The 26520-nt window shown below is 36.3% G+C and overlaps 1 protein-coding gene across 2 annotated transcripts in view; it reads left to right on the forward strand.

Annotated features, from left to right (window-relative positions):
- The first annotated feature begins 525 nt into the window (after nucleotides 1-525).
- IBTK (inhibitor of Bruton tyrosine kinase) overlaps nucleotides 526-26520 on the forward strand; it is a 92326-nt gene continuing 66331 nt past the window's right edge. For both annotated transcript variants that reach the window (XM_047101499.1, XM_047101500.1), the window contains exons 1-6: nucleotides 526-653; nucleotides 9991-10690; nucleotides 16143-16239; nucleotides 17565-17689; nucleotides 24306-24416; nucleotides 25528-25698. In XM_047101499.1, the coding sequence (XP_046957455.1) occupies nucleotides 10370-10690; nucleotides 16143-16239; nucleotides 17565-17689; nucleotides 24306-24416; nucleotides 25528-25698 (825 nt within the window). In that variant the 5' untranslated portion in view covers nucleotides 526-653; nucleotides 9991-10369. The remainder of the gene's footprint in view (nucleotides 654-9990; nucleotides 10691-16142; nucleotides 16240-17564; nucleotides 17690-24305; nucleotides 24417-25527; nucleotides 25699-26520) is intronic.

A 26520-nucleotide genomic window follows, 5' to 3' on the forward strand; every position in this document is an offset into this window, starting at 1 on the left:
AATGACTTTGGCTTTCCAATGACCCTACGGTTGGGTCGACGGAAGAGCTCTTCATTGCAAGATGCCCCCGCTTTTGGCTTCTGCTGCGTGGTGACCGGCTGCCCAAGGCATTCCGCCAGGTCTCCAGGGCCCTCGCCGCACCGGGGTTTATCCTGAATTCCAGGGCTGCAGCTGACATTTCTGCCTAGGCCATGGCTGACCCTGCAAGAGACGTTTCCACCACCGCTGTTGGCCTGTTGGCCGAGAGTCCCCAACTGCTATGTTTCCCCACCTCCGGGTTGCGCCGATAATCCCAAGGCCGGGGGGTCATGTTCCCTTCGGATTCCCGGGAAAGGCCACAGTTTAGGTGCTGCCACGCGAGGCCTTCTGAGCAAACACTAGCCAATCCTCATGAGACATACACGAGCCCCAGCCAATCAACGCCCGTCTTATTCCTGGGTCCCGCCCGCGCCGGCCTTTTTCCCCCCTGCTCCCTTCCCCGTGCCTGTAGTCGCGGCTGTGGTTGCAGTCGCCTCCACAGCTTTCCCGTGCGTGGGGACCAGCCTCCCCCTGGCATCGTTCGGTTTCTCCTGTTGTCTTCACTAAGGATGAGTCCCTGCGCTACTGTGTGTCCGTCTCGCGGAGACCACCGGCGTACTTTCATCTAGCGACTGGTGAGGGAGTGCCCAGCGCGGCTCCCCCGTGCGGAGCGGGTTTAGGCGACGGCGTCTCTTCAGCCTGGGGGGTGGCGGGGGGGCGATGGGACAGTATTCAGTTTCCAGAGGGTGCGGGGTACTGGGGACGCCAGTGGCGCGGATGGACCGAGGGGAAGAGACCCAGTGGCCCCGAGACTGACGCACTTCGTGTAAGACGGCGCTAAGCGGGCCTTGGGGCCCGTGTCAGAGCGCCCTCCTCCCCGAAGCGTGGCTCTGCTAATGAATGGTCTGTTCAGCAAAGTGCTACGTTGCTGACCTGCCTGACACGCCCTCCAGCGTTGCTGCCTTGCTAGTTTCACATAGTTGCCGGTATCACTTCCCTTGGAGCCTTGAATTTGAAGCCATTCCTTGAAGCATTATCCCTTCCTGGGGGTCACATAGTTTTAGTCCACTTTGGGGATACTAACTGTGAAGTTCTGTGTGAATTGACTATAGTCAAGACCGGTGAAAAGGGACCGGTTCTTTTGGGGGTGGGGGAGACAGAGACGATAGAGGCTTTTTATTCTTGTGTCTTGTCCGGTTCTAAATAGTTTTAGTTCAGCAGACATCCTTGGCTACTGTTTTCCAACATATTAATAAAACCTCAGGGTTTCTTTTTAGGAAGCAGAAATTGGTATAGCACTCCCGCCCCTTTCCGCCGCTCCATGCTTCGAAGTAGAGCGTTCGAAATTCGATATTTATAGAATTACTGAAAGAATGTGACTTTTATGAGTGATTGTGTTTCTTTACCCATAATGTACCAGTTCACATTCTTGTATAGCCACTTGTTCTTCTCACTCCTTTTTCTGTTTTCAATTCCTTGATTTTTAATTGGTTTTAGAAACTGGTATAGATTAGATGAAGACAGAAAGATCTGTTTTCTAAAAAGAACTTATTACAGATATTTGTAGAAACTTTAGCCAAAGCAGAATTTACCTCAAGGAATTTTTAAAAATGGCTGTTCCGTTATTTAATTAAAACAAACAAACAAACAAACAAAAAAAAACAACCTTGCATTGAGGGCTCTTAGTATCCTAAATTCTATGATGGAACTTAATACATTCTTTTACTCTCATTATGCTTTAGGACCATATAAAGTTCCATAGACCATAAATGGATTTACCTATTACATAAAGGAGCTCAGTATTACTTGGCTTATTATTATAAACGGTATCAAAGTTTGGTATTATTAATAGGTCAATGACTTTTTGCCACATGTAGAGATGTGCCTGCCCCCTAAAATTGGGCAATTATTCTGTTGTGAAACACTGATAAAGTATTCAAGTTCCTATTTTTTGTACCAAGAGAATATTTGAGAAAATGTTAGACTAAAATGTAATATTGATAAAGCAAAATTATTAATTTCCTAAAGGAGTAAGTGCTTGTGTTTTAAAATTGTTATGTGAACTCTTTTCAGGACTTAACACAAGGAATTAAAGATGTTTATGACTCTTCAATTATGAGTTATAATTTGTAGCTTTGTAAGTTAATTTAATATATATAAGTTTAAAAGGAAGATGTTTTAGTATTAGTGTTTTTACCAATAAACCTGCTTATTGAATATATGTGTATATACTTATATATATAAGTATATATACTATATATATATTGCACACACATATATATAGTAAGAAATATAAAGAAATACAGTATTCTCCCCCCACCCCAAAAGAACTTAAAATCTTTGTGTAGGCAAGGTACATACTAACAGGGCGAGTTATTATCATCTACTTTGCAGATGGAGATACTGGAATAGGGAGATTAAGTTATTTGGCCAAGGTCTTAGATAGCAGGAACCCAATTCTTATGGCTACAAATAAGGGTAATTTTTTTCTACTACACTATTCTACTTCTCATTAAAGATTTCCTAACTGCATTTTGAGAGAGCAGTTTGGGTAGAGTAGAATAGGTGGAATCTAGAGTATAGGCTACTTAAACTTTCACATAAATTTCCTCATTGTAGAATGAAGGTGCTCATGTATAAAGGGGCAGTATGAGGCTGAAATTTATGTGACGCACCATCGTTGTCCATATGAAAGTTCAAAAGATGGTAGACACTCTGTAAGCCATGGCATGTTAAGCAGCCTTGTAAAAGTTTGGGTGAAAAGGATTCCAAGCAGAAAGGACTCTAATATAGTTATGCCATTTTCCGACCTCCTTACCAATAATGTCCCGTTTCCTCCCTTTTTTTTTCCTCTTAAATATTTGTTGGGTGCTTACATATGAATGAATTGTCTCATTTATTTTTCAGAACAACTCGGGAAATAGTTGTTATCCCCTTTTTCCAAATGAGAGAATTGAAGCTTAGGAAATTGTGACGTGCCTAGGATCATTTAGTTAGTGGTGTACCTGGGTTACTAGCTGAGCCAGATGTTCTGAATTTAGAGTCTGAATTTTACATGGTCTCTAGACTCAGTTGATATCCTCTTCCTGAGATCACAAGGCTAACCTTACGTGAAATAGAGTTATTGGGTTTGGAGAATGGCATGATCAGATTTGTGTCTTACGAAGATACCTAAACTCCTAACCAAGGATAAGTGGAACGATTATGACCTTTGTTAAGGGCTCATCCTCTGCTGGCTATCACCTTTTGTGGTGGGCCAGTTCTTAAGATTGAACAATTGCCTGTAGCTAGCTACACTCCTCCAACTCAGTTTTCCATCAGCATTTCATAATACTCACATGTAAAATAACTTTCTACCTTCAATTTTTATTTGTTGCTTTAAGTTTGTTTTGTTTTTCTGATTTCCAAAGTTTTACCCCTTAACTCTGCTTGACTGCCCTATGTATAATCAGGCCAGAAACCTGGGAGTTATCACCATATCTTGTCAATTCAAGAGCTTAAATATCTAAATGTGTCTCTGAATTGCACATTTTCTTTATCCCAAAGAAGGGCACATAGGACTGTCTACATAATCTGGTCCATCCTTGTGTGTATGTTAGGCCTCACTCTTTTCTGTTTTCTGAATTACTTGGAATTTTCAGGATAGACTAAAATGATTCTAATGCTTTTATTTATATTTACTGTTCCCTCTGCCTTGAATGTCCACCTACCCTGAATTTATCAGGGAAACCTGTGCTCATCCTAATATGGGAAATTTTCCCTATGTCTCTCGTCAACTCCTTATTCCTATGATTCACTTGTTTTTATCTTTACCAGGTTTATAATAATATGTTTTTATTCCTTAAAAAAAATCAGTCTCTATCAAACTGTGACCCTTTGGTAGAGACTATGATAGGTAATAAATTTTGCTCATTCAATACAGATGTTAAATGAGCTATAGTTTCACTTAAGTATTATCCGTGAGCCTATACTTTTATCATTTTATCTGAAATATACATGCCGTATTTATTTTGTATTCCTAGTACCATGTGACATACAGTGGATGCACTGGAGAGGCAGTGTACTGTAGTAGAAATAGCTTGAACTTTGCTGTTAAACAGATCTGTGTTTGAGTTCTAACTCCTCTTTTATTGGTGCAATGATTCTCATGGCTTACTTAATTAACCTCTCTGTGATGTAAGATGTCCAGTACATATTAGATGCTTAATAAATATTTCCCTTGCTTTCTTTGCCTTCAGTAAGCATTTGTTGAATGCATAAATAACATTTACACTGGTAATTGGAAATACGGGCCTGGAATTTAGGAGAGATGTGAGGGTAGGAGACAGATTTGGGAATTATGAGCATGTAGGTTACAGTTAAAAACTAGAAAGAAATTGAAATTATCCACGGACGCTATGAAGTAGAAAGGAAAAGAAGACTGAAGGCCAACATGGGAAGGTAAGGGGAGGTGACAAAGTCTTTGGAAGATGTGGTGAGAGAGAGCCCATGCTTAAATGTTTCAGTAATTCCCTATGCTTTCAGTATCCCTTTCTAGATACCTTGGGAGAATGCAGTGTTAATGACTCAAAAGCAGGGGAGTCAAGTAAGAACAGAAAGTATCTTTAAAGATTTAGCAATTTGGAAGTCATTTTGGTAACCTTAGTATATGTGGTTTAATTGTAGAAGTATGCATGGAAACCAGGTAGCAGAGACAGTGAAGTTCAAACATGAATTTTGAGATTAAATTTGTTACCCTTTTGTTACTGAAGAAATAATAGTAATGAAAGCTGCTATTTGTTGAACGCCTGTTTATTGAACTGCCAGGTACAGTGCTTAGTAGTAGTCATTTATCATTACAGTAACCTTGTGAGGTTGGTGACATTGTCTACATTTTCAAATGAAGAAATGAGAGATTATGTAATTTTTAGAGTTACATAACTGGTAACAGCTGGCATTGCTATATTTGAATCCAAATATGTAAGACGCTAAGAAACATTAGCTCTTAGTCACTTCCTTATTTATGTTGTTAGTATTCTGTATGTTTCTCCATATATTTTAGTATGCTACCATTTTTGCATTTGGTATTTTTTTTCCATTAAAATGTTTATATATAGTAACATATTAGGGAATTTTCTTCTGTTATACCTTAATTCTTTTGTGTAGTGTGTGAGGTATTTGCTGGTAAGTAGTTCTTTTCAGGTATTATGAATGCACTGAAAATGCAAAGGTGGAAAAATTTTAGAGCCTCAAAAGAATGAAATTAACTACAAGTGACTATTTTGCCATATAGCTTATTTTCCAGTTTTCACATTTTAAACACTTCAGGCTTTGGCGCCTTTTTCTTTATGTTAACTAACTACAAAATGCTTTGCTTTTGACACGAACACTTTAAGGTGGGATGTTAGAAAGCCTATATCAAATTATAAAACATGCAGACCAGTAGAAACAGAACTGGAACTAGAAGGGACTAGAAGTACTCTAATTCTTTACTGTCATCTCCAGATGGGGAAGTCAGAATAGCGAAGAACCAGTTAGATTTAGGACTTCTTATTCTTAGTGTGTGGTTTGAAATGGGAGTGGAAAGTGCAGATTGGCGATGTTTCGTACCTGTCTATGGTGCACAGTTTTCCCTACACGTATAGTAAACTCATATGTGTCTCTCTAAATAACTTTCTTATAACTGTTTTTCTTTGTCATTCAAAGTGTATATTTAAAAAATTAAAATGAAAAAAAGTATTTTGGAGAATTTGTTTTATTTTTAAAATTTATTCAGTTTATTTAAAACAAGAAAAAGCAAACAACTGGTTCATCCATTTCTGTCCCTGCCCCCCCACCCCCCCAAATTCCGTAACTACCAATTTGTTCTCTATCTGTGAGCTTGTTTTTGTTTTAAGATAACCACACATGAAAGAGTCATGCTATTTACTTTTCTCTGACTTATTTCACTTAGCATAATGCCTTTGAGGTCCATTCATGTTGTTGCAAATGGCAAGATTTCATCCTTTTTAATGAATGACTCAGTAATATTTCATTGTGTGTGTGTGTGTGTGTGTGTGTGTGTGTGTGTATAACTTCTTTATCCATTTATCCATTGATGGATGCTTAGGTTGTTTCCTTATCTTGACTATGCAGTGAACATAGGGGTACGTATATCTTTTCAAGTTCGTGTTTTTGTTTTCTTTGCATAAATAGCCAGAAGTGGATTTGCTGGATCATATGGTAGTTCTATTTTTAATTTTGGGGGGAACCTCCATACTATTTTCCATAGTGGTTGTATCAATTTATATTTCTATCTATAGTGTACAGGGGTTCCTTTTTCTCCACATCCTTGGCAATACTGGTTATTTCTTATCTTTTTGATAGTAGCCATTCTAGCAGGAGTGAAGTGATATTTTATTATGGTTTTGATTTGCATTTCCCTGATGATTAGCAATATTGAGCAATTTTTCATGTACCTGTTGGGCATCTGTATGTCTTCTTTGGAAAATTGTCTGTTTAGATCTTTTGCTCATTTTTTAAATCCGATGGTTTGGTTTTTTGCTCTTGAATTGTATGAATTCTTTGGATATTTATATAAATTATAGCTCTTTATCAGATATCTGATTTTTTTTAAGTTTATTTAGTTTTTTTGAGAGAGTGAACAGTGTAGGGGCAGAGAGAAAGAGGGAGACAGAGAATCCCAAGCAGGCTCTGCACTAACAGAGATGTGGGGCTTGAACTCACGAACTTTGAGATCATGACCTGAGCTGAACCCAAGAGACAGACAGTTAACCAGCTGAGCCACCCAGATGCCCCTCGGATGTATGATTTCCAAAAATTTTTCTCCCATAAAGTAGGTTGCTTTTTCATTTTGTTTATGGTTTTGTTTATGGTTTTGCCGTGCAGAAGCTTTTTGATTTGATGTGGTCCCACTTGTTGATTTTTTTGCTTTTGTTGCTTTTGGTGTCAGATTAAAATAATCCTCTCCAAGACCTATGTCAGAGAGTGTATTGCCTGTGTTTTCTTCTAGGCGTTTTATGGTTTCAGCTCTTACATTTAAGTCTTTAATGCATTTGAGTTAATTTTGGGGTATGGTTTAAGATAGGGGTCCAGTTCCCAGCACCATTTGTTGAAGAGACTCCTCTTGCCATCGTATATTCTTGGTTCCTTGTTGTAAGTTAATTGACCATTTATGCGTGGGCTTATTTCTGGCCTACTTTGTTCCACTGATGCATGTGTTTCTTTGTATGCCAGTGTCATGCTGCTTTAATTACTACAGTTTTGTAATATAGTTTGAAATCAGGGGACATGATGCTTTCAGGTTTGTTCTTTCTCTCTTGCTTTGGCTATTTGGGGTCTTTTGTGATTCCATACAAATTTTAGGATTGTTTGTTCTATTAAGTATTTTTGATAGTTTGATACCTTGGAGAAGAGAATGTACATAGAATTTCTATTATAAAATCTTTAAAATATAGCCATTATGAAATGGATTGATTAGTTACTTATAATCCAGAGATTAAAAAAAAATCCAGAGGACAAAAATACTGAAAAAAAAATTAGGAGATGATAAAAAGATGATGGAGAAATGTTGATTGTAAAGTAGTCCACTCTAGGTATAAAATTTCTAATATATCAGTAGTTTTCTAACATGAAGTAAAGAAACTGAAGAATAGTAGTTTGTCAGATAGTTTACAAATAGTATTTCATTTCTCCAGATCTGAATGGGGCAAAGCAGACAGGGTGGCATATTGGAAAAAAAGGAAGCTAGAGGCTCTTATATGGTGGCTGAGTTTTTTGTTTTTTTTTTTTTTTTTTTGTATTTTCTATATCCTCTCTAATCAATATATTAGCATTTATGTATATTTTTAGATGTTTATTTTTGAATAGCTTTTCATGCACATGGTGAAGCGTTTAAAAGTGGTTCCTAGTAAAATGCAGGTAAAGTCTGCCTTCCATTTCTGACTCCAACCATTGGTGCCCTTCTGCAGAGGAACCATTCTTTTGTGTATTCTTCTAGACTTCTTCCATGCATTTTCAAGCATGAACATGTAAATACATATACATCTTTTCCACAAATGATATTACATATACTTCACATTTTAAAAAACATTTTGAAGTATATATTGCAGATTATTTCATATCAGTAAATATATAGCTACTTTGTTTTTTTTCATACATGAATACTATTCTGTTGCATGGACATAACATAATTACTTCTAACTAGGTTTTTTTCCACACTTTACTATTTCAAACAGTGACTCAGTGAATAATCCTATACTTATGCCATTTCACACATGGATATATTTTTCTAAGATAAATTCCTAGAAGTAAAATTCCTTGGGTTAGAAAAAAGTGTACACTTTACATTTTCATAAATACTGGTAAATTGCTCTCCAAAGAGATTGTATAAGTTTATATACTCACTGGTAATGGGGTAGGGAACCTATTTTCTTACAATCCTGTCAGTACATAGTAATACCAACCTTTGCTATTCTGATAGATAAAAAATGGTATCTCATAGTTTTTTTTTTTTTTTAAGTTTTTATTTTAATTCCAGTTAGTTAACATACACTGGTATATTAGTTTCAGGTATACAAATAGTTATTCAACAATTCTGTGACTCACCCCGTGCTCATCACTGACAAATGCACTCCTTAATCCCATCACCTGTTTAACCCATCCCCCATTACCATCAATTTATTCTCCGTGATTAACTCTGTTATCTTGATTTGTCTCTCTCCCCACCTTTGTTCATTTGTTTTGTTTCTTAAATTCCACATATGAGGGAAATCATATAGTATTTGTCTTTTTCTGACTTACTTATTTCACGTAGTATTATACTATGTAGATCCATCCATGTTGTTGCATGGTATCTCAGTTTAGTTTCAATTTGCATTTTTCTTTTTTTTTTTTTTTTTTTAGTGAGATGAGTCTCATTTTTAAAATCTGTCTAAATTTCCTGGTTTTTGGGGCACCTGGATGGCTCAGTTGGTTGAGCGTCCAACTTCGGCTCGGGTCATGATCTCACGGTCTGTGAGTTTGAGCCCTGCATCAGCCTCTGTGCTGACAGCTCAGAGCCTGGATCCTGTTTCAGATTCTGTGTCTCCCTCTCTCTGTGCCCCTCCTCTGCTCATGCTTTGTCTCTCTCTCTCTCTGTCAAAAGTAAATAAACATTAAAAAAAATTTTTTTTTAAATAAAATAAATTTCCTGTTTTTTCTTTTTTTGGAGTAATGTTATATTCTTTGAGGTTTTTTTTCTCCTTATTTTAATGTAGGTTTTAAACTGATTAAATGTATTAATCTTTTATACCTTTTGAATTTCAGATCATAGGTAGAAAGGACTTTTTGTTGTTTGAAATTATAAAAAAGAGTCACCCATGCTCTTCTAGTGCTTTTATAGTATTTATATGTTTGTCTTTGACTCATCTGGAATTTATATTGGTGTAAGGTATAAAGTAAGTATGTAAAGTTTTTTTTTTTTTTCCAGGTTGATACCTAGTTGTTTTGATACCTGATGTTTAATTATTATCTCCTCTTATAGTAGAGACTTTCTAGGCAGAGAGAACATTATCACAGTGCCTGGCTCTTAGTAAAAACCAAATGACGAGAGTTGTGCTGGTGGTAGTAATGAAATAATTTTAGGGGGTAAAGGTTGAGATGGGATTGCTATAAAGAGGGTAAATTTAAGTGTGTTTATAGCTTGTGGGGACATAGCTAATAAGAGTGTAAAAATATAAGGGAGAAGGAATGAAGCTTTTGGAAGCAAAAAGAGGTGGACTCCAGAATACAGATACAGAGGTTAACCTTAAACAGGAGACTGGATTAAAGGAGGAGAGAATGATTAGTATAGTTCTAGAATACTGTGGATGTGAAGGTGAAAAGTTGATAGACTTTTATTTTTTTGAAATAGGAATTAGGGGCACTTAAATATGGAGGTGGCTGTAAAGTACTTGAGGAGAGCAAGAGGTAGATTTTGTATTTTTTACTTTTTCTTTCCCTTTTTTTTTATAGGTCACCCTTGCAATTATGGATATTTAAAAGGACCAGACAGTGTGGAGGGGGGAGTTCCCCTCCTCACTCCCCCTTGGTGCTTGACTCCAGGAATAATTTATAAACTGTGGAAAGTTTTTTTTTTTTAATAAAGAACTTGTATTTGATATAAACTTTATAGAGCTATTTATAATTTTTTGATTAAAGTGCCAAAATAAATTGTATAAAGGTATATAGTTTTATACTACCACCGTGAGGGTTTAAATTATAATCCTAAAAGGTCATTTATTCTCTATAAATCTTTCTGAATAGCACCGTTTTGTCTTGGCTTTTTCATTTTTAAAAATTAGTCTTAACGGACTATCTTGAACTAAAATTAAGCAGTCTAAAAACAATTAGGATGAATTCTTCCATCCCTGACTGTACATCAAAGTGTCGATCCCTGAAACATGCTTTGGATGTCCTTTCTGTGGTAACAAAGGGGAATGAAAACCAGATAAAGGCCTTTCTCTCCAGTTATTGTTACAATGCTGCAACTATCAAAGATGCCTTTGGCAGAAATGCTCTCCACCTTGTTTCCTCCTGTGGAAAGAAAGGAGTATTAGATTGGCTTATTGAAAAAGGAGTGGATCTGCTGGTGAAAGACAAGGAATCAGGATGGACAGCTTTGCACAGAAGCATTTTTTATGGACATATTGATTGTGTTTGGTCTCTGTTGAAGGTAAGTGTCCTTTGTTTATTTAAAACTATTTCATTCAGGGGCGCCTGGGTGGCTCAGTCGGGTAAGCGTCCGACTTCGGCTCAGGTCATGATCTCACGGTCCGTGAGTTCGAGCCCCGCGTCGGGCTCTGTGCTGACAGCTCAGAGCCTGGAGCCTGTTTCAGATTCTGTGTCTCCCTCTCTCTGACCCTCCCCTGTTCATGCTCTGTCTCTCCCTGTCTCAAAAATAAATAAAACGTTAAAAAAAAAATTAAAAAAAAAAAAAACAAAAAACTATTTCATCCAGCATATGTTTTTCTTAGTCTTTTTCAAAGACTCCACTTACTTTCCAAAGATTTGAGTTTGTTCTTATCAATTGTTTGGTATTTTTTTCTATTGTAACTACTCTTCTTTAGAATTCAAATCCCATATATATTTTTACTTAAACTTTTTGTGATGTAGAATTTTAAATATATACCAAAGTTTACAATATATAATAGACTGTTGGCTAGTTTTGTGTTCTATATGTCCCCACTGACTTTGTTTATCTCATACTATTTTGAAGTAAATCCCACACATTTTATCATTTAATCAGTATTATGTATCTTTTAGTATTCTTAAGAAATTCGCTTTTTATGTAACTATTATTAGCTACTTTAAAAGGGTACTAGTTATTGAAATATAACATTTAGGGACTGTTTTTGGGTAGTATGTTTATTTCTTGTTTGGCTAAGATAAAATTAGTTGTGAAAACATTAATGATTAGAATCAGCTTAATTTATTTGAAATTTCCCATCAAGTAGATTAAATTTAGGTGTGTTGTACTCCATAGCCAAACAATGAAGTGTTTTGAGATATACCTCAATGTCATTTCACTAATGAATGCATATGAAAAACTCAAAATCAGACATCATGATACTAAAATTGAAAAATTTCTTTTGTATAGGCATTTTGTCATGTTTGTAGAGGACACAGAGAAAAACAAAACACTTCCTATCCTCAGGGAACTTTTGGTCACATTAGGGAGCTTAGCTTAAGGGTCTTCATCTATTTTTGATTTTTAAAAATGTTTGCTAATTTAATTCCTCTTACTATGTAAAATGTTTGAATATTGGTTTAATTCCCTTACTTTAATCTTATTTTATATAGGAAGCTAGTTGGTATGAGTTAAAGCATTTTATCAGCTCTACTTTTACCCTTTCCCACCTCTAAAACCTCAGCTGTTTTCAAGTATCTGCTAGAAAGCTGGATTACCGCTAGTCTCATCAAGGTTGAGGGGGTCCTTGGATTTTCTGTTATCATAGGGGTTGTTATTCAGGTGTCAGGATTTGGGGCTTCAGTTTGAAATAGCGTCTGGTTTGAATTTTGGGCCTTCCTTCTCTTTGGGGCTTCATTTTCGTTTAGAAATCCTTAATCATTCTTTTCTCCTTGGCTAAGAGAAGCCAGGAAATTGTGCCTTGGGCCTCCTTGCCCTTGGCTTGACTGTCTTTTGTTATCATCAGAGCCCTATTGATCAATGATAGGTATCTAACAGTGGATGTGTTCCACTGATAAAATTTTCCCACAGAAATCTTTCCTATCCTTTTAGTATTCAGGTCTCAACATATCATGCTATCTGCATTTTGATTTTTTGCATATTCTTCTGTCCTTTGACCTTTCAGTGTTGTTTAATTGGAAGAGCTGCAGTTATAGGAGTGTTCATGTCAGTTCTACTTCTGGTCAGCTATAGCCCTTAGGATATTATGGTTGTCAGAAAGAGACCATACACAAATATACATTTAAAATAAATTGCATTGATTAAAAACTTTATAGTTGTAAGATTTTTTAATTGCCAAAATAAATTGTACAGTAAATATAAACCCATACTTTCAGTTCCTGTTTGCCAACAACAACAACAACCACCTCAGTAGAAACCTCTTGTCTATCAAAAGCTGGAGTAGAGACAGCGAATTTTATGCATATCTTCTTTGGTTCCTTGATTCTATGACAAGATGTGTGCCTGGCAAAGATTGTTTATGCTTGTAGGGTCTTGCTGTATCTGTTGTTGCTATACCATTCTTTCATACTGGTGGTTTATTTATGGTACTTCTCTGGAAAAACTTTAATTTTTTCTATTTGTAAATAGAAGAACTAAATCATAGGATTTAGTGGATTAAATGCTATACTATTTATAGAGTATTTGGAACAATTTTTTTTTTTTTTGAGTGCCTGATGAGTGCCAGGCATTAATCTAGGTCCTAGGGATGTGTAATGAACACAACAGACAGAATCCTTTTTTTTTTGTTTGAGTTTTTATTTTAGTAGAAGGAGATAGACCAAAACCAAATAATTAAATAAACAAATGGGACAATAAGTGTTGGTGTATTAGATATCTTATTTCATGGAAACAGAAACCAACTACGGTTACCTAAGTAAAAGATATTTTATTAGAAGGGATATCAGATACCTCACAGAATAGACCAGTCATGAACCAGAACAATAAAATTCACTCTCAAATTATAAGCAAGACAAATCTCCTTAAACTCAAATAGAATGGTTATAAACTAAATAGAACTGATATGAAGTACCTTCCACCTCCCTCCTCCAGGATAATTAGGTAGCAGGACCAGTTTATTAAAATTATTCTAGTTTCTGATGTTAAAACCATGTCCTTTGAATATAAGAGAATGCTTATTTTTCTGTTTTGTCTAGTATGAGGACATCTAGCCAGTGTATCCAAACGTACTTCCAAAGCTTTAAAGAATAGGCTTGAAAGAAGGAGAGAAGAGTATATCTCAATTTACCCCACTGGAAATTATAATCTCAAGATAGTCTTTTGATCCTCCCTTTTTTGGCAGTATATGGGCAGCAATAGTGAGAGAGCCATATTAAACTCATTTAACTTAGCTCATAACTAAGTTGGAAAACTAAGTTTGGAAAAATTGGTGTATCAGATACTTTTGCTGAACCACTTCATGTCATTTTGGCCTCACCTTTGTGTATAGGCTTCTAGCAGCTTTGTGTAGGTGTAAATCTGCACCTTGTTTCTAGCATCTAATGCATGCCCCTTATTTTATGCCCCAGAGCTTGGCATTCATGCATAACCGACCAAAAATACAGGAGAGTTAAATCCCCTTTAGAGCAACTGTTTGCTAATGAAGGCAAACACTTAGCCCTTTTATTCTTTGACTGGAGAATTATTCAGTGATATATTGTATAAGGTTTCCGGAATGCCCTGGTAGGATCATTCACAAGGCTCCTTAGCAGTGGCCTACTTGATAACACATTTTTGTATTGGTTTTTCCTCCTTTTATCTACTTTCCTAGCCCCTCAGTTTCTAGGATCTTTTCCCAAGGAAATTATCTGCATGCCAGTCTTTATCATATGCTTTGTTTTTGAGGAAGACAGTCAAAACAGTTCTCTGTATTTACAGACAGGTATCTCAGTAGTGTTACCAATGGTTTCTAGTGGAATAGCTATATAAAGCACATCTGCTCCTTGTTGTAGATATTCTCAACAAATGCTCAGGCTTATAAGCCTGGTATATACTTAGATGATATTTAACAAACTAATGAATCTACCTATTCTTTTGGAGGCATGATCTGTATTTTATTTTTAAACAATTTTTTTTTTGAGAGACAGATAGAGTGTGTATATGTATGTGACCTGGGGAGGGGCAGGGGAAGAGAGAGAGAGAATCTTAAGTAGGCTCCATGCCCAGCGTGGAGCCCAGTGTGGAGCTTGATCTTGCTATGGTGAGATCATGACCAGAACCAAAATCAAGAATTGGATGCTTAATCAACTGAGCCACCAGGAGCCCAAGAGTTGATCTTTAAATAAGTAGGATAGACTACACACTGGCCCTACAACCTTTAGAATTTAAGATGAGCATATTAGAAAATATGAGTCCCATATCTAGGGAGCTCTAATAAGTAAGTAAGTAAATAAATAAATAAATAAATAAATAAATGTAGTCTTTTGCAATTGGAGCTACTTAGAATGATACAAATGTATGTAGTCTTACTAAGATCTAGTTGGTATGTATAATGTTTAGGAAAATTTATAAAACTGGCAAAATAAACTTTCTAGGGATCTCAGTTTCTGGGATCCCATTTGTTAAATTCTTAGCTTGGAGTACCCTATCTTGGAACTTACCTTTGTTACTCTTAAAAGGTCAAGCTCAGGTCTTCTCATATGGATTAATTATATCTAATTTAAAAAAAATACTAGGTAACATATAACTTTAAATTTATTAAGATCTTAGATGATTTCTGATTTAAATTTCTTTTTTTTTTTTTTTTTTTTTTTTTACTGGTTAGCTCATAGCTCATTTTAGTCTTTTTTGCTCATTGACAGTCCTTATGTAATCAAGTATTATAACCATCTAGAACACAATGAATTTAGAATTGGTTTTAGTGTATTAGGAATCCATTGTTTCAAGGTAAGAGGAGATTCCTCTTTCTTAAGTAACCTAAAACAGAGTGTTCCAACATATTACACTTAGAGTTTAATAACTTCATAGTTCATCTCTGCCTGTAACTACCCAGGTGAACTGTGTGTACAGATGGGCTGTGATGGCTTGCACCAGTTAAAATAAGGATAAGTCTAATAGTTGAATGTCTTATTAAACTATCAACAAATAGTAATAGTTGTTTTTGAAAATAATGTTTTATATTTTAAAAACTACAGTTAAATAACAATAATATGAATCGAACCTTGCTTTCTATCCCTCCTGCCCCCTTGCACCATATTTTAGAAGAGACAAAAGTATGGTGATAGGGGTAGGGGTGTGCTAACTGCTTTAAATGTTCTATTTCGTGTTGGATTTTGAACTGTGAAGATACAAATTAAAGATTAGTTTAAATTCATCCTTAAAATATATACACACACATCCTCAGATTTTTTTTAAGATACCATTAATTATATGTGATTTAGAGAAGCCACAATTAAATGATAATAAGATGAAAACCTTTATCACACAAATAGAAATATAAATAGAGGAATATAAATAGAAATATAAAAATAAAGGAATATAGTTGTCTTAAATGTAAATACTTGGTATAATAACATTCAAGGCAAAAAGAGATGGGGCCAAGGTGATCACATTATATAAATAGTAAATTCTAACAGAATGATTGTTCTGTCATTGCCTTGAAATCTTTATAGCCCTTAACTGGACTAGACATGGAACATGGCTCTTTAAATACATAATGTGTATGTGTACATGGACAGGCACAGACAGAGAGACCAGAGCTAGGGCATTCTAGGCAACCAGACTTGCCTTACTGTGTTAAACTTTCACATCTAGTTCATTTTGATTTTAAATGTTACTTATTTTATTTCTTAATGTTTTCTGGTTCTTTTATATTCTAAGAATTAGATATCTTATGTTTCTTAGTTCTCTTTCTGTGTGTGCGAAAAATGTGGGTGGGCATAGGAGGTAACGTATTTATATATATTTGTTTTCTATTTTTCTTTCTTTTTTTTTTTTTTAGCATGGTGTTAGTCTGTATATTCAAGACAAAGAAGGCTTGTCAGCTTTGGATCTTGTAATGAAGGATAGACCAACTCATGTAGTATTCAAAACTACTGGTAAGAAAATTCCGCAAATATATCCCATTAAGGTATAGCTTAGAAAATTTTAATGAAACTTTGTTCTTATTAAAATACCTGAGAAGGGGCACCTGGGTGGCTCAGTCGGTTAAGCTTCGGGCTTCGGCTCAGGTCATGATCTCACGGTTCGTGGGTTCGAGCCCTGTGTCGGCTCTGTGCTGACAGCTCGGAGCCTGGAGCCTGCTTCGGATTCTGTGTCTCCCTCTCTCTCTGCCCCTCCCCAGCTCATTCTCTCTCTCTCTCTCTCTCTCTCTTTCAAGAATAAATAAACGTTAAAAAAAAAAAATACCTGAGAAAATTTGTGTGTGGATATCTGCAAGGAATTTTTACTTTGGTAAAAATACTTTTGGTGTATATTGGTTGATAATTTTAGGGTTTTATTCAGAACACTGATTGATTTTGCATTTTCAATTTCAGTTTATACTATGTTAGAGTAAGAACACAGCCTAAGTAGGAAGACGGTTGGAATTGTAACTACTGTAATTAATGTGCATCCAGAAAGTAACATAAGTACTGGAGGTAGAGAGGGAAAGGATGTGATTCTTCTACCCTCACATCCTTCTGATTTCACTTATTTCTCCAATTTGTTTGCTTTTCAACTTTGGAAATGGAAATTGGTGGAAAAGGAGAAGAGTTTTAAATGGAACTGCTCCATAATTTGCATTTAGTGAACAAGCAAGGACACATTCTTCATTTTTATTTCTACCTTGGGTACTATATTGCAGGTTACAGTTATAGATCTAGTCGAAAAATTTATACGCCTTCCAAAATAAAAATGAAGACTTAAAACTTAGCTGTGATTTTTATCCCAGTTTAATGGGTATTACCCTGATCACTAGTGTGATTTTGCATCTATCAAGAGTAAACTATTAAAAGTTAATGTTTCTGTAGGAACAGTAACTAATATCACATTTGCTTCATCTAGAACCTTTATATTATATATTATATATAATGTAATAAACATCCTATATTTAAATAACTATAGGTATTATTTTCATGGCAACTAAATGGATATGGCAGGTGATATTTTACTCATTTGGCAGTTAAACTAACTGCTAATGAAACAAGGAACAAATGTTAGATTCCTAACATTGATACAGGACTGTGCTGATTTGGATTTTCTGTTTCTATTCCTAGAATTAGATAATGTGTTGATAGTTTCATAATGTAAGTGATAATGTTGGCAGCATCTTTCTAAATATGATGGTTAAATTAGTTCCTGTAAAGAGTCTCTGTTGAGGAAAACTGATTAGTAGAGTGTATCTATAGATTGAACTAAAACTGGTATTTGTTTTACATTTTAGATCCTACAGATGTCTACACTTGGGGAGATAATACAAATTTCACCCTGGGTCATGGAAGCCAGAATAGCAAACACCATCCAGAATTGGTGGATCTGTTCTCCAGGAGTGGGGTTTATATCAAGCAGGTAGTTTGAAGTATAATTTGAGTACTTTCAGAGATTAAAAAGAACTATTGTGTTTGATAGTTTATTTTTTTTCATTTAGATTGTGTTAACTTTGTTGAAAGGATGATAACATTTTAATAAACAAATTGATCAATAGAACTTCACTAATTCTGTTTTAGATTTTGTTAGCTTTAATCCTACCTAGACTGTGATAAATACCATAAAACTATGAGATGTTTGTGCAAGCAGGGTTCGAAATTAGAAGGCACTATAGAGATATTACTTTAACTTTAAAAAGGTAGAGCTTCTGTTGACTTTCTAGCATTTGTTTCCATTTCACAAAAATTAAGAGTTCTTTACATTGTTTCTCAAGTGAATTTGTTATTGAAACTCATTGTTATTAGTTTTACGGGAGGGAACCTGAGTTCCTAAATATAAGTAATTATAAAATTTTAGTTAATATAATTGTGAAGGTTTGGTCTTTGAGCTTATTTCATTATGCTGAAGGATATCTTCCACTTCCATGGATTTTGCTACTGTTGACATAATCCTCTTTTTCTATAATGCAGTGTGTGTGTGTGTGTGTGTGTGTGTGTGTGTGTGTTCACCTTAGGTTGACTAGGTCCTCAGAATTCTTAAAATGCTATTCCACCCATTAGCAGCCACTGATGATTGATCACAATTAGGGCAGTTACAAAAGGTACCTCTTTTCCTTTTATGAATTAATATATGTAGTTTTCATGAGCTGAGAGTTTTCAGGAACAAGAATTTTTAAGCTGGTGAAGGAAGAAATGGTGGCATTAGGAAACCAGAGACTGACTACCTTCTGATCCTAAGATATATATGTTACAGAGGAAATGAGCATATTCCACTTGGTTAGGCTTATACATGAAACAGTACACTTAAGGAGAAAGCAACACGTAAGGCAAGAAAGTGAGAATATTTTGTGAAGAGATTAAGGATTAAGGAATTTTATTTACCACAGAATGAGGATTGAAGCAAGCATTATGGATAGGTTAGAGAGGAAGAAAAACAGTGTAAAGTACAATCAGAAAAGAGAAGACAAGTTTTACAGGATATTTACTGAGCACCAGTTATATAGAGAATCCCATTAGCCACTGAAAGGGGCTGATATTGTACTATAGAACCAAGTGAATTAGCTGAGATTATTAATTTTAGCACAGTATATTCTAGAGAATTAAGGTGAAAAGCTGTAATTAGTTATCTCCTTAAAAAAAAAACTCAAGAGGTTTGGGGCACCTGGGTGACTCAGTTGGCTAAGCATCCAACGTCAGCTCAGGTCATGATCTTGCAGTCCGTGAGTTTGAGCCCTGCATCGGACTCTGTGCTGACAGCTCAGAGCCTGGAGCCTGCTTCAGATTCTGTGTCTCCTTCTTCTCTCTGCCCCTCCCCTACTCACAGTCTGTCTTTCAATAACAAATAAATGTTAACAAAAAATAAAAAACGAAACAAAACAAAACTCAAGGTTTTGAGGCACCTGGGTGGCTCAATCGATTGAGCATCTGACTTAGGCTCAGGTCATGGACTCGTGGTTCATGAGTTCAAGCCCTGTGTCAGGCTCTGTGCTGACAGCTTGGACCCTGGAGTCTGCTTTGGATTCTGTGTCTTCCTCTCTCTCTGTCTCTCTGTTCCTCTCATGGTCACACTCTCTCTCTCTCTCTCTGTCTCTCACTCTTTCAAAAATAAAGATTTAAAAAGAAATTCGGAGGTTTTAAAGTTGGAAGACTTATTAAACTCTGGTATTGGTTGTTGAATAGAAGTCAGAAATATAGAGTGACATTCTAAGATTGGAGATAAAATTGAACAAAATGTATTATTTCTGGCTTCAAAAATTTTTCCTTTACAAATGCTAAATTTGTATTACAAATTTGAATACAATTTTGGGTTTTTAGACTTTCTGGGTATTTGTGATACAGCTAAATGAGATAATGACTTTATACATAACTTACCATAAGTGTACATATTCACAGAATTTACTAAGTAGTTAAAGGATATGTGTAAGTAGAGCTTGCAATTCAGCTTCTAATTTTCTTACTTTCCATAAGAGCTTGACTTTTTTCTAAGTCAATTTCTAATAATCCTAACATTTCTTTAATTCTTTAAAAAATTTTTTTTAATGTTTATTTTTGAGAGTGAGAGAGACAGCGCATGAACAGGGGAGGGGCAGAGAGAGAGGGAGACAGAATCTGAAGCAGACTCCAGGCTCTGAGCTGTCAGCACAGAGCCCGACGCGGGGCTCAGACTCAAAAACTGCAAGATCATCACCTGAGCCGAAGTGGGATGCTTAACCAACTGAGCCACTTAGTCGCCCCTAAGATTTCTTTATTTCTTAATCATTTTTTATATCCAAAGTTAGAAATATTTATAGATGGCCTAAGAAATGTAAATGCAAATGATTTTTAAAAGTAAGCAAACAGAATTTTTAAATACTATATAAGGTAAAATAAATACACTGTATGTTAGATACATTGAAAAATAGTAAAGTGTGGCAGAAGGGTTAAGTATGTAGGTACCCAAACAGGTATACTTTGTTTTATTGCACTTCGCTTTATTGCACTTAACAGATACTGCTTTTTTTACAAATTGAAGGTTTGTGGCAACCCTGCATTAAGTCTTTCGTTGCCATTTTTTTTCAATAGCGTTTCTTTACTTAATGTCTCTGTGTCACATTTTGGTAATTCTCTCAGTATTTCAAACTTTTTCCTTAGTATTACACAGACCATTGAAAAACTTGGGGGTTGGGGCACTTGACCCCTAATGCAATCAAAAATCTGTGCATAACTTCTAACTTCCCAAAAGCTTAGCTGCTGTTGACTTGGAGTCTTACTGAGAACATAGCACTATTTGTATGTTACATACATTATACTCTATATCCTTACAATAAAGTAAGCTAGAGAAAAGAAAATGTTATTAACAAAGTCATAGGAAAGGAAAATACATTTATTTATTTTTTAAAGTTTATTTGTTTATTTTGAGAGAGAGATAGCACAAGCTAGGAGGGGCAGAGAGAGGGAGAGACAGAAACCCAAGCAGGTTCCATGCCATAAGCATAGAGCCCAAGGTGGGGCTTGAACTCAAACTGTGAGATCATGACCTGAGCTGAGCTCTGGAGTCAGACATGTAACTGATTGTGCCACCCAGGTCCCCTGGAAAATACCTTTAAAGTACTGTACTGTATGTACTGGAAAACATCTGCATATAAGTGGATGTGCACTGAAATTCAAACCCATGTTATTCAGGGGTCAACTGTATTTCTTCTGGGTGAGCTGTGATAAGTTATCTTTGATATTACCATTGTAATTGTTTTTGGGTAACACAAACTGCATCCATATAAGATGGTGAACTTACTTGATAAATGTGTACTGCACTGTCCATTGTTCCCTGTGTCTCTACCTCTTTTGGAGCCTCCCTATTCCCTGAGACACAAATTATTATAATCAGTCCAATTAAGAACTCTGCAACGGGGGTGCCTGGGTGGCTCAGTGGTTGAGTGTCCCAACTTCGGCTCAGGTAATCATCTTGTGGTTGATGGGTTCAAGCCCCACGTTGGGCTCTCTGCTAACAGCTCAGAGCCTGGAGCCTGCCTTGGATTCTGTGTCTCTCTCTTTCTCTGCCCCTCCTCCGCTCATTTGTCTCTGTCTCAAAAATACATAAACACTGAAAAAAAATTGTTTTTAATAACAAAAAAAAGAACTCTGCAGTGGCCTCTGAGTGTTCAAGTGAAAGGAAGAGTTGCATGTCTCTCGCTTTGATTCAGAAGCTAAAAATGATTCAGCTTAGTGAGGAAAGTGTGTCAAAAGCTGAGATAGGCTGGAAGCTAGACCTTATGAACCAAAGAGTGAACCAGGTTATGAATTGAAAGAAAAGGTTCTTGAAGGAAGTTCAAAGTGCTTACTACAGTGAACACGTGAATGATAAGAAAGTGAAACGGCCTTATTGCCAAAATGGAGAAAGTTTTAATCACCTGGATAGAAGATCAAACGCTGGCCATAATATTTGCTTCAGCCAAAGCCTAATCCAGAGCAAGGCCCCAACTCTCTTCAATTCTGTGAGGGCTGAGAGAGGTGAGGAAGTTGCAGAAGAAACATTTGAAGTTGGCAGGGTTTGGTTTATGAAGTTTAAGGAAAGAAGCCGTACCCATAACATCAGAGTGCAAGGTGAAGTAGCAGGTGCTGATGTAGAAGCTGCAGCAAGTTATCCCAAAGTTCTAGCTAAGAGGATTAATGAAGGTGGCTCCACAAAACAACAGATTTTCCACGTAGACAAAACAGCTTTCTTTTGGAAGAAGATGCCGTCTAGGACTTTTATAGCTAGAGAGAAGTCAATGCTTGCCTTCCAGGCTTCAAAGGACTGGCCAACTGTCTTGTTAGGGGCTGATGACTAAGCTGAAGCCAGTGCTCATTTACCATTCTTAAAACCCTAGGACCCCTAGGAATTATGCTAAATCTACTCTGCCTGTGCTCTACAACTGGAACAACAGAGCCTGAATGACAGCACATCTGTGCTGCCCACCTGTGGAGACCAGCGCTCAGAAAAAAAGATTCTTTCAAATATGACTGCTCATTGATAACGCATCAGGTCACCCAAGAGCTCTGATGGAGATGTGCCACCACGAGATTCTTGTTGTCATGTTGTTTTTATGTCTGCCAACACAGCATCCATTCTGTAGCCCATGGACCAAGGTAATCATTTTGACATCCAAGTCTTATGATTTAAGAAATACACTTCATGCAAGTATAGTTGCCATAGACAGTGATTCCTCTGGTGGATCTGGGCAAAGTAAATTGAAAATCTTCTGGAAAGGATTCACCATTCTAGATGCCGTGAAGAACCTGCATGATTCATAGAAATAGGTCAAAATAGTAACATGAACAGGAGGTTAGAAATTGATTCCAGCCTTGGTGGATGAGTTTGAGAGAGTTAAGTAAGTGTAGATGTGGTGGAAGTAGCAAGAGAACTAAAACAAGAAGTGGAGCCTGAAGATGTGACCAAATTGCTGCAATCTCCTGATCAGTCTTACAGGGATGAGGAGTTGCTTTTCATGGATGAGCAAAGACAGTGGTATCTTGAGATGGAATCTCCTCTTGGTGAAGATGCTGAAGACTGTTGAAATGACAGCAAAGGATTCAGAATATATTACATAAACTTAGTTGGCTAAAGCAGTGGCAGGGTTGAGAGGACCGACTTCAGTTTTGGAAGAAATTCTACTGTGGGTAACATGCTATCAAACAGCATCACACGCTACCGAAAAAAATCATTCATGAAAGGAAGAGTCAGTTGATTTGGCAAACTTCACTGTTGAATTGTTTCAAGAAATTGCCATAGCCATCCTCACTTTTAGCCGCCACCACCCTGATCAGTCAGTAGCCATCAACAATGAGGCAAGAGCCTCCACCAGCAAAAAGATTACGACTTGCTGAAAGATCTGATGATGGTTAGCACTTTGTAGCAATATAGTATTCTTTTTTTTTTTTTAATTTTTTTAACGTTTATTTATTATTGAGAGAGAGACACAGAGCGTGAGCAGGGGAGGGGTAGAGAGAGGGGGAGACATAGAATCTGAGGTAGCCTCCAGGCTCTGAGCTGTCAGGACAGAGCCCGACGCGGGGCTCGAAGTCACAAACTGCGAGATCATGACCTGAGCCGAAGTCGGTCGCTTAACCAACTGAGCCACCCAGGGGCCCCAGTATTCTTAAAATTAAGGTATATACATTATTCTTTTTTTAGCCACAATGCTATTACATACTTAACAGACTATAGTATAGTGTAAACATAACTTTATGTACTCTTAGAAACCAAAAATTAATTTAACTCACATTGCTGAGAAATTCTCCCTATTGTGGTGATCTGGAGCCAAACCCACAATATTTCCAAGATATGCCTGTATTTAAAACTGCTTTTGGTTTCCTGTTAATTGCCTTTTGATGAAGTTCAGTCATTTAAGTACCCTTATCTTCTGGTAAGAGTTTGTGAGTATATAAGTGTGTGGACCAAGAAGGTAAGGGGGATGTTGGAAACATGGCAGGTAAAAAAGGAAGTGGGGAAAAGAGTAAGAGTAAAACTTGAAAATAAATATAAAATTATTTAAATCCATGTAGTGATATTAAAGACATTTTAGACAAAGTCAGAGATATTAAAAGGACATACTAACCACCAGTCTAACATAGGATGTTTTTTAAAAAATATGCTTAAGGCATTTTCACTGTTTGCTTTAATAACATATATTGCTAGTTGTTAATCTTTGTGTTTCATGTTGCATTGCCCAGTTCTTGTTTGGGATTTTATAAAGCTGGGAAACAGCTGGCTACTACTTTTTGTGGTTGAACACTTGATATTTATATTTCCCTTTGTTTAGTCTCTTCTGTGGGAAACATATGCTTAATTTCTTTGTTCTTTTTCCTATTTATCAGTGTTTTTAGGGATAGTTTTAAAATAAAGCATATATATTTTTAATTTTTATTACAGAACATGTACAAAGTAGAGAAAAGTTACAATAAATCCACACATACCTATCATCCAGCGTAAAGTTAGCAATATTCTGTAGTTTGTGTTTTTATATAAAATAAAACCTATTTTATTCAGAGAAATTCAATAATATTCTCTTGTTTTCTCTTAGGTGGTGCTTTGTAAATTTCACTCAGTATTTCTGTCTCAGAAAGGGCAGGTTTATACCTGTGGTCATGGTCCTGGAGGACGTTTAGGCCATGGAGATGAACAGACATGCTTGGTAATTGAAATGTCATTACTCATTTTAGGTAACTTCAGGAAAATTTCCATAAACTGGAAGCTTCTGTTAACTAAAAAAAAACATTATTTTTAACCTACTATAAGCAGAGTTATATACCAATTGATAATATAGTTTAAAAAATCAGTTTCCTGGTATATGTCATGTTCAAATTATAGGATTTTGATATGCACAATTCTAAAGCATCATAGAAAAATTATATTTTGCAAATACTTAGACGAGAGTGTATAAATAAGCTTTAAAATAATTCCATAGTTGAGATTTTAAAAGCCAGACTAATTGTAAAATGCTTTTCTTAAAGTAGTTGGATTTGTTTTGTTTTTTTTTTTAACTTCTCATCAGAGTATTTGTGGTCTAAAAGTTGAGCCCTTATTCTCATTGTATAATCACAAAATTGACTCTCAAGCTACTAAAACTTAGTGCTAATTAGAAGAAACCTGCTAATCATTACATTCAATAAAATTGCCTCAGTAGGTATTTTTAAGGTAACTTTTTTTGAAGGGATTACTGGTATATTTGTCATCTATTACAGGGTGCTTTACAAAGAATAGAGAGGTATGACAACACCTTCCATTTTTTGAGGGTTTATATGTTCTAGGCATCAGTCATACTTTTCATGCAGTATTATTACCTTAACTTAAGCCTCACAGCAGTCCTGTGAGATTATAGGCATTATCATCTCATTTATGTTGTGTCAGAGACTGTTTTTTTTTTATACTTAAAAACTCATTTACTCCTTACACCTGTATTTTCCTGTATTTTTATTTATTTTTTCCATACTTGAATACTTTGGCTGAAGAGCTGCCTTTATTTATACCAAACAAATTTGCACTGGGTGTATGATAAGGGCTCAAAAATCATTTGTTGGACTGAATTATTTTATTGAAATGTCTTGCTGGGATTTTGTATTTTACTCATAAGCCAATGTCCATATCCTATTAAACTCACCTGTCCCTTGCTGAATTGTAGGGTTTACCTATGATAGATACAGCCATTTATCAGTGTTGTCATTTTGGATACAGTATCACCAAATTCTATTTGCATTTTTGTATAAATGACTAATATATTATACTAAGCTAATTTTATTTTGTAGATCCCTAGGCTTGTGGAAGGACTGAGTGGTCATAATTGTTCCCAGGTGGCAGCTGCAAAGGATCATACTGTTGTACTGACTGAAGATGGATGTGTTTATACATTTGGACTAAATATTTTTCATCAATTAGGAATTATTCCTCCACCTTCCAGTTGCAATGTACCCAGACAGGTAAACTTCTTTTTTTTAATGTTTATTTATTTTTGGGACAGAGAGAGACAGAGCATGAACGGGGGAGGGGCAGAGAGAGAGGGAGACACAGAATCGGAAACAGGCTCCAGGCTCCGAGCCATCAGCCCGGAGCCTGACGCGGGGCTCGAACTCACGGACCGCGAGATCGTGACCTGGCTGAAGTCGGACGCCTAACCGACTGCGCCACCCAGGCGCCCCAAAACTTCTTTTTTTTAAAACAACAAGATGACTGTTTGTTATAAAACCTGTGTGGATAAAAAGATGGAAGATATTGATATGCAACTTATTTTACTTATATTCCATGGTATATACTTTATTTTTCACAGGAGTCATTAAGCATAGTATAAATTAGCATTTGTTTGGAGTAAGAAAGAAGGCACTTGGAAAATTAGGCCCCAAACTGCCTTTGATTCAGCTTTTTTTTTTTTTTTTTTTAATTTTTCTTAATGTTTATTTTTTTTTGAGAGGGAGACAGAATGTGAGCAGGGGAGGGGCAGAGAGATTGGAGACACAGAATCCAAAGCAGGCTCCAGGCCTTGAGCTGTCAGTAGAGAGCCGGATGCAGGGCTGGGACCTGTGAAGCACAAGATCATGACCTGAGCTAAAGTCAGATGCTCAACTGACTGAGCCACCCAGACACTGCTCATCTTTTTAAGTATTCACAAACAGAGGGGGATCCACATTTTTGGGGTTTGAAACAAATAATTTTGAGGGCGTCCTTAAGAAAAGACATGAAATTTATAAATGCAAAATGGGCTATCCAAATGAGTTACCCAGAAGCCTGAGCTTATTGGCCTCATG

The sequence above is a fragment of the Lynx rufus genome, unplaced genomic scaffold (genome assembly GCF_022079265.1).
Source record: "Lynx rufus isolate CCGP_SWC_20201006 ecotype Redwood Valley unplaced genomic scaffold, mLynRuf1.p SCAF_6, whole genome shotgun sequence".
NCBI classification, from domain to species: domain Eukaryota; kingdom Metazoa; phylum Chordata; class Mammalia; order Carnivora; family Felidae; genus Lynx; species Lynx rufus.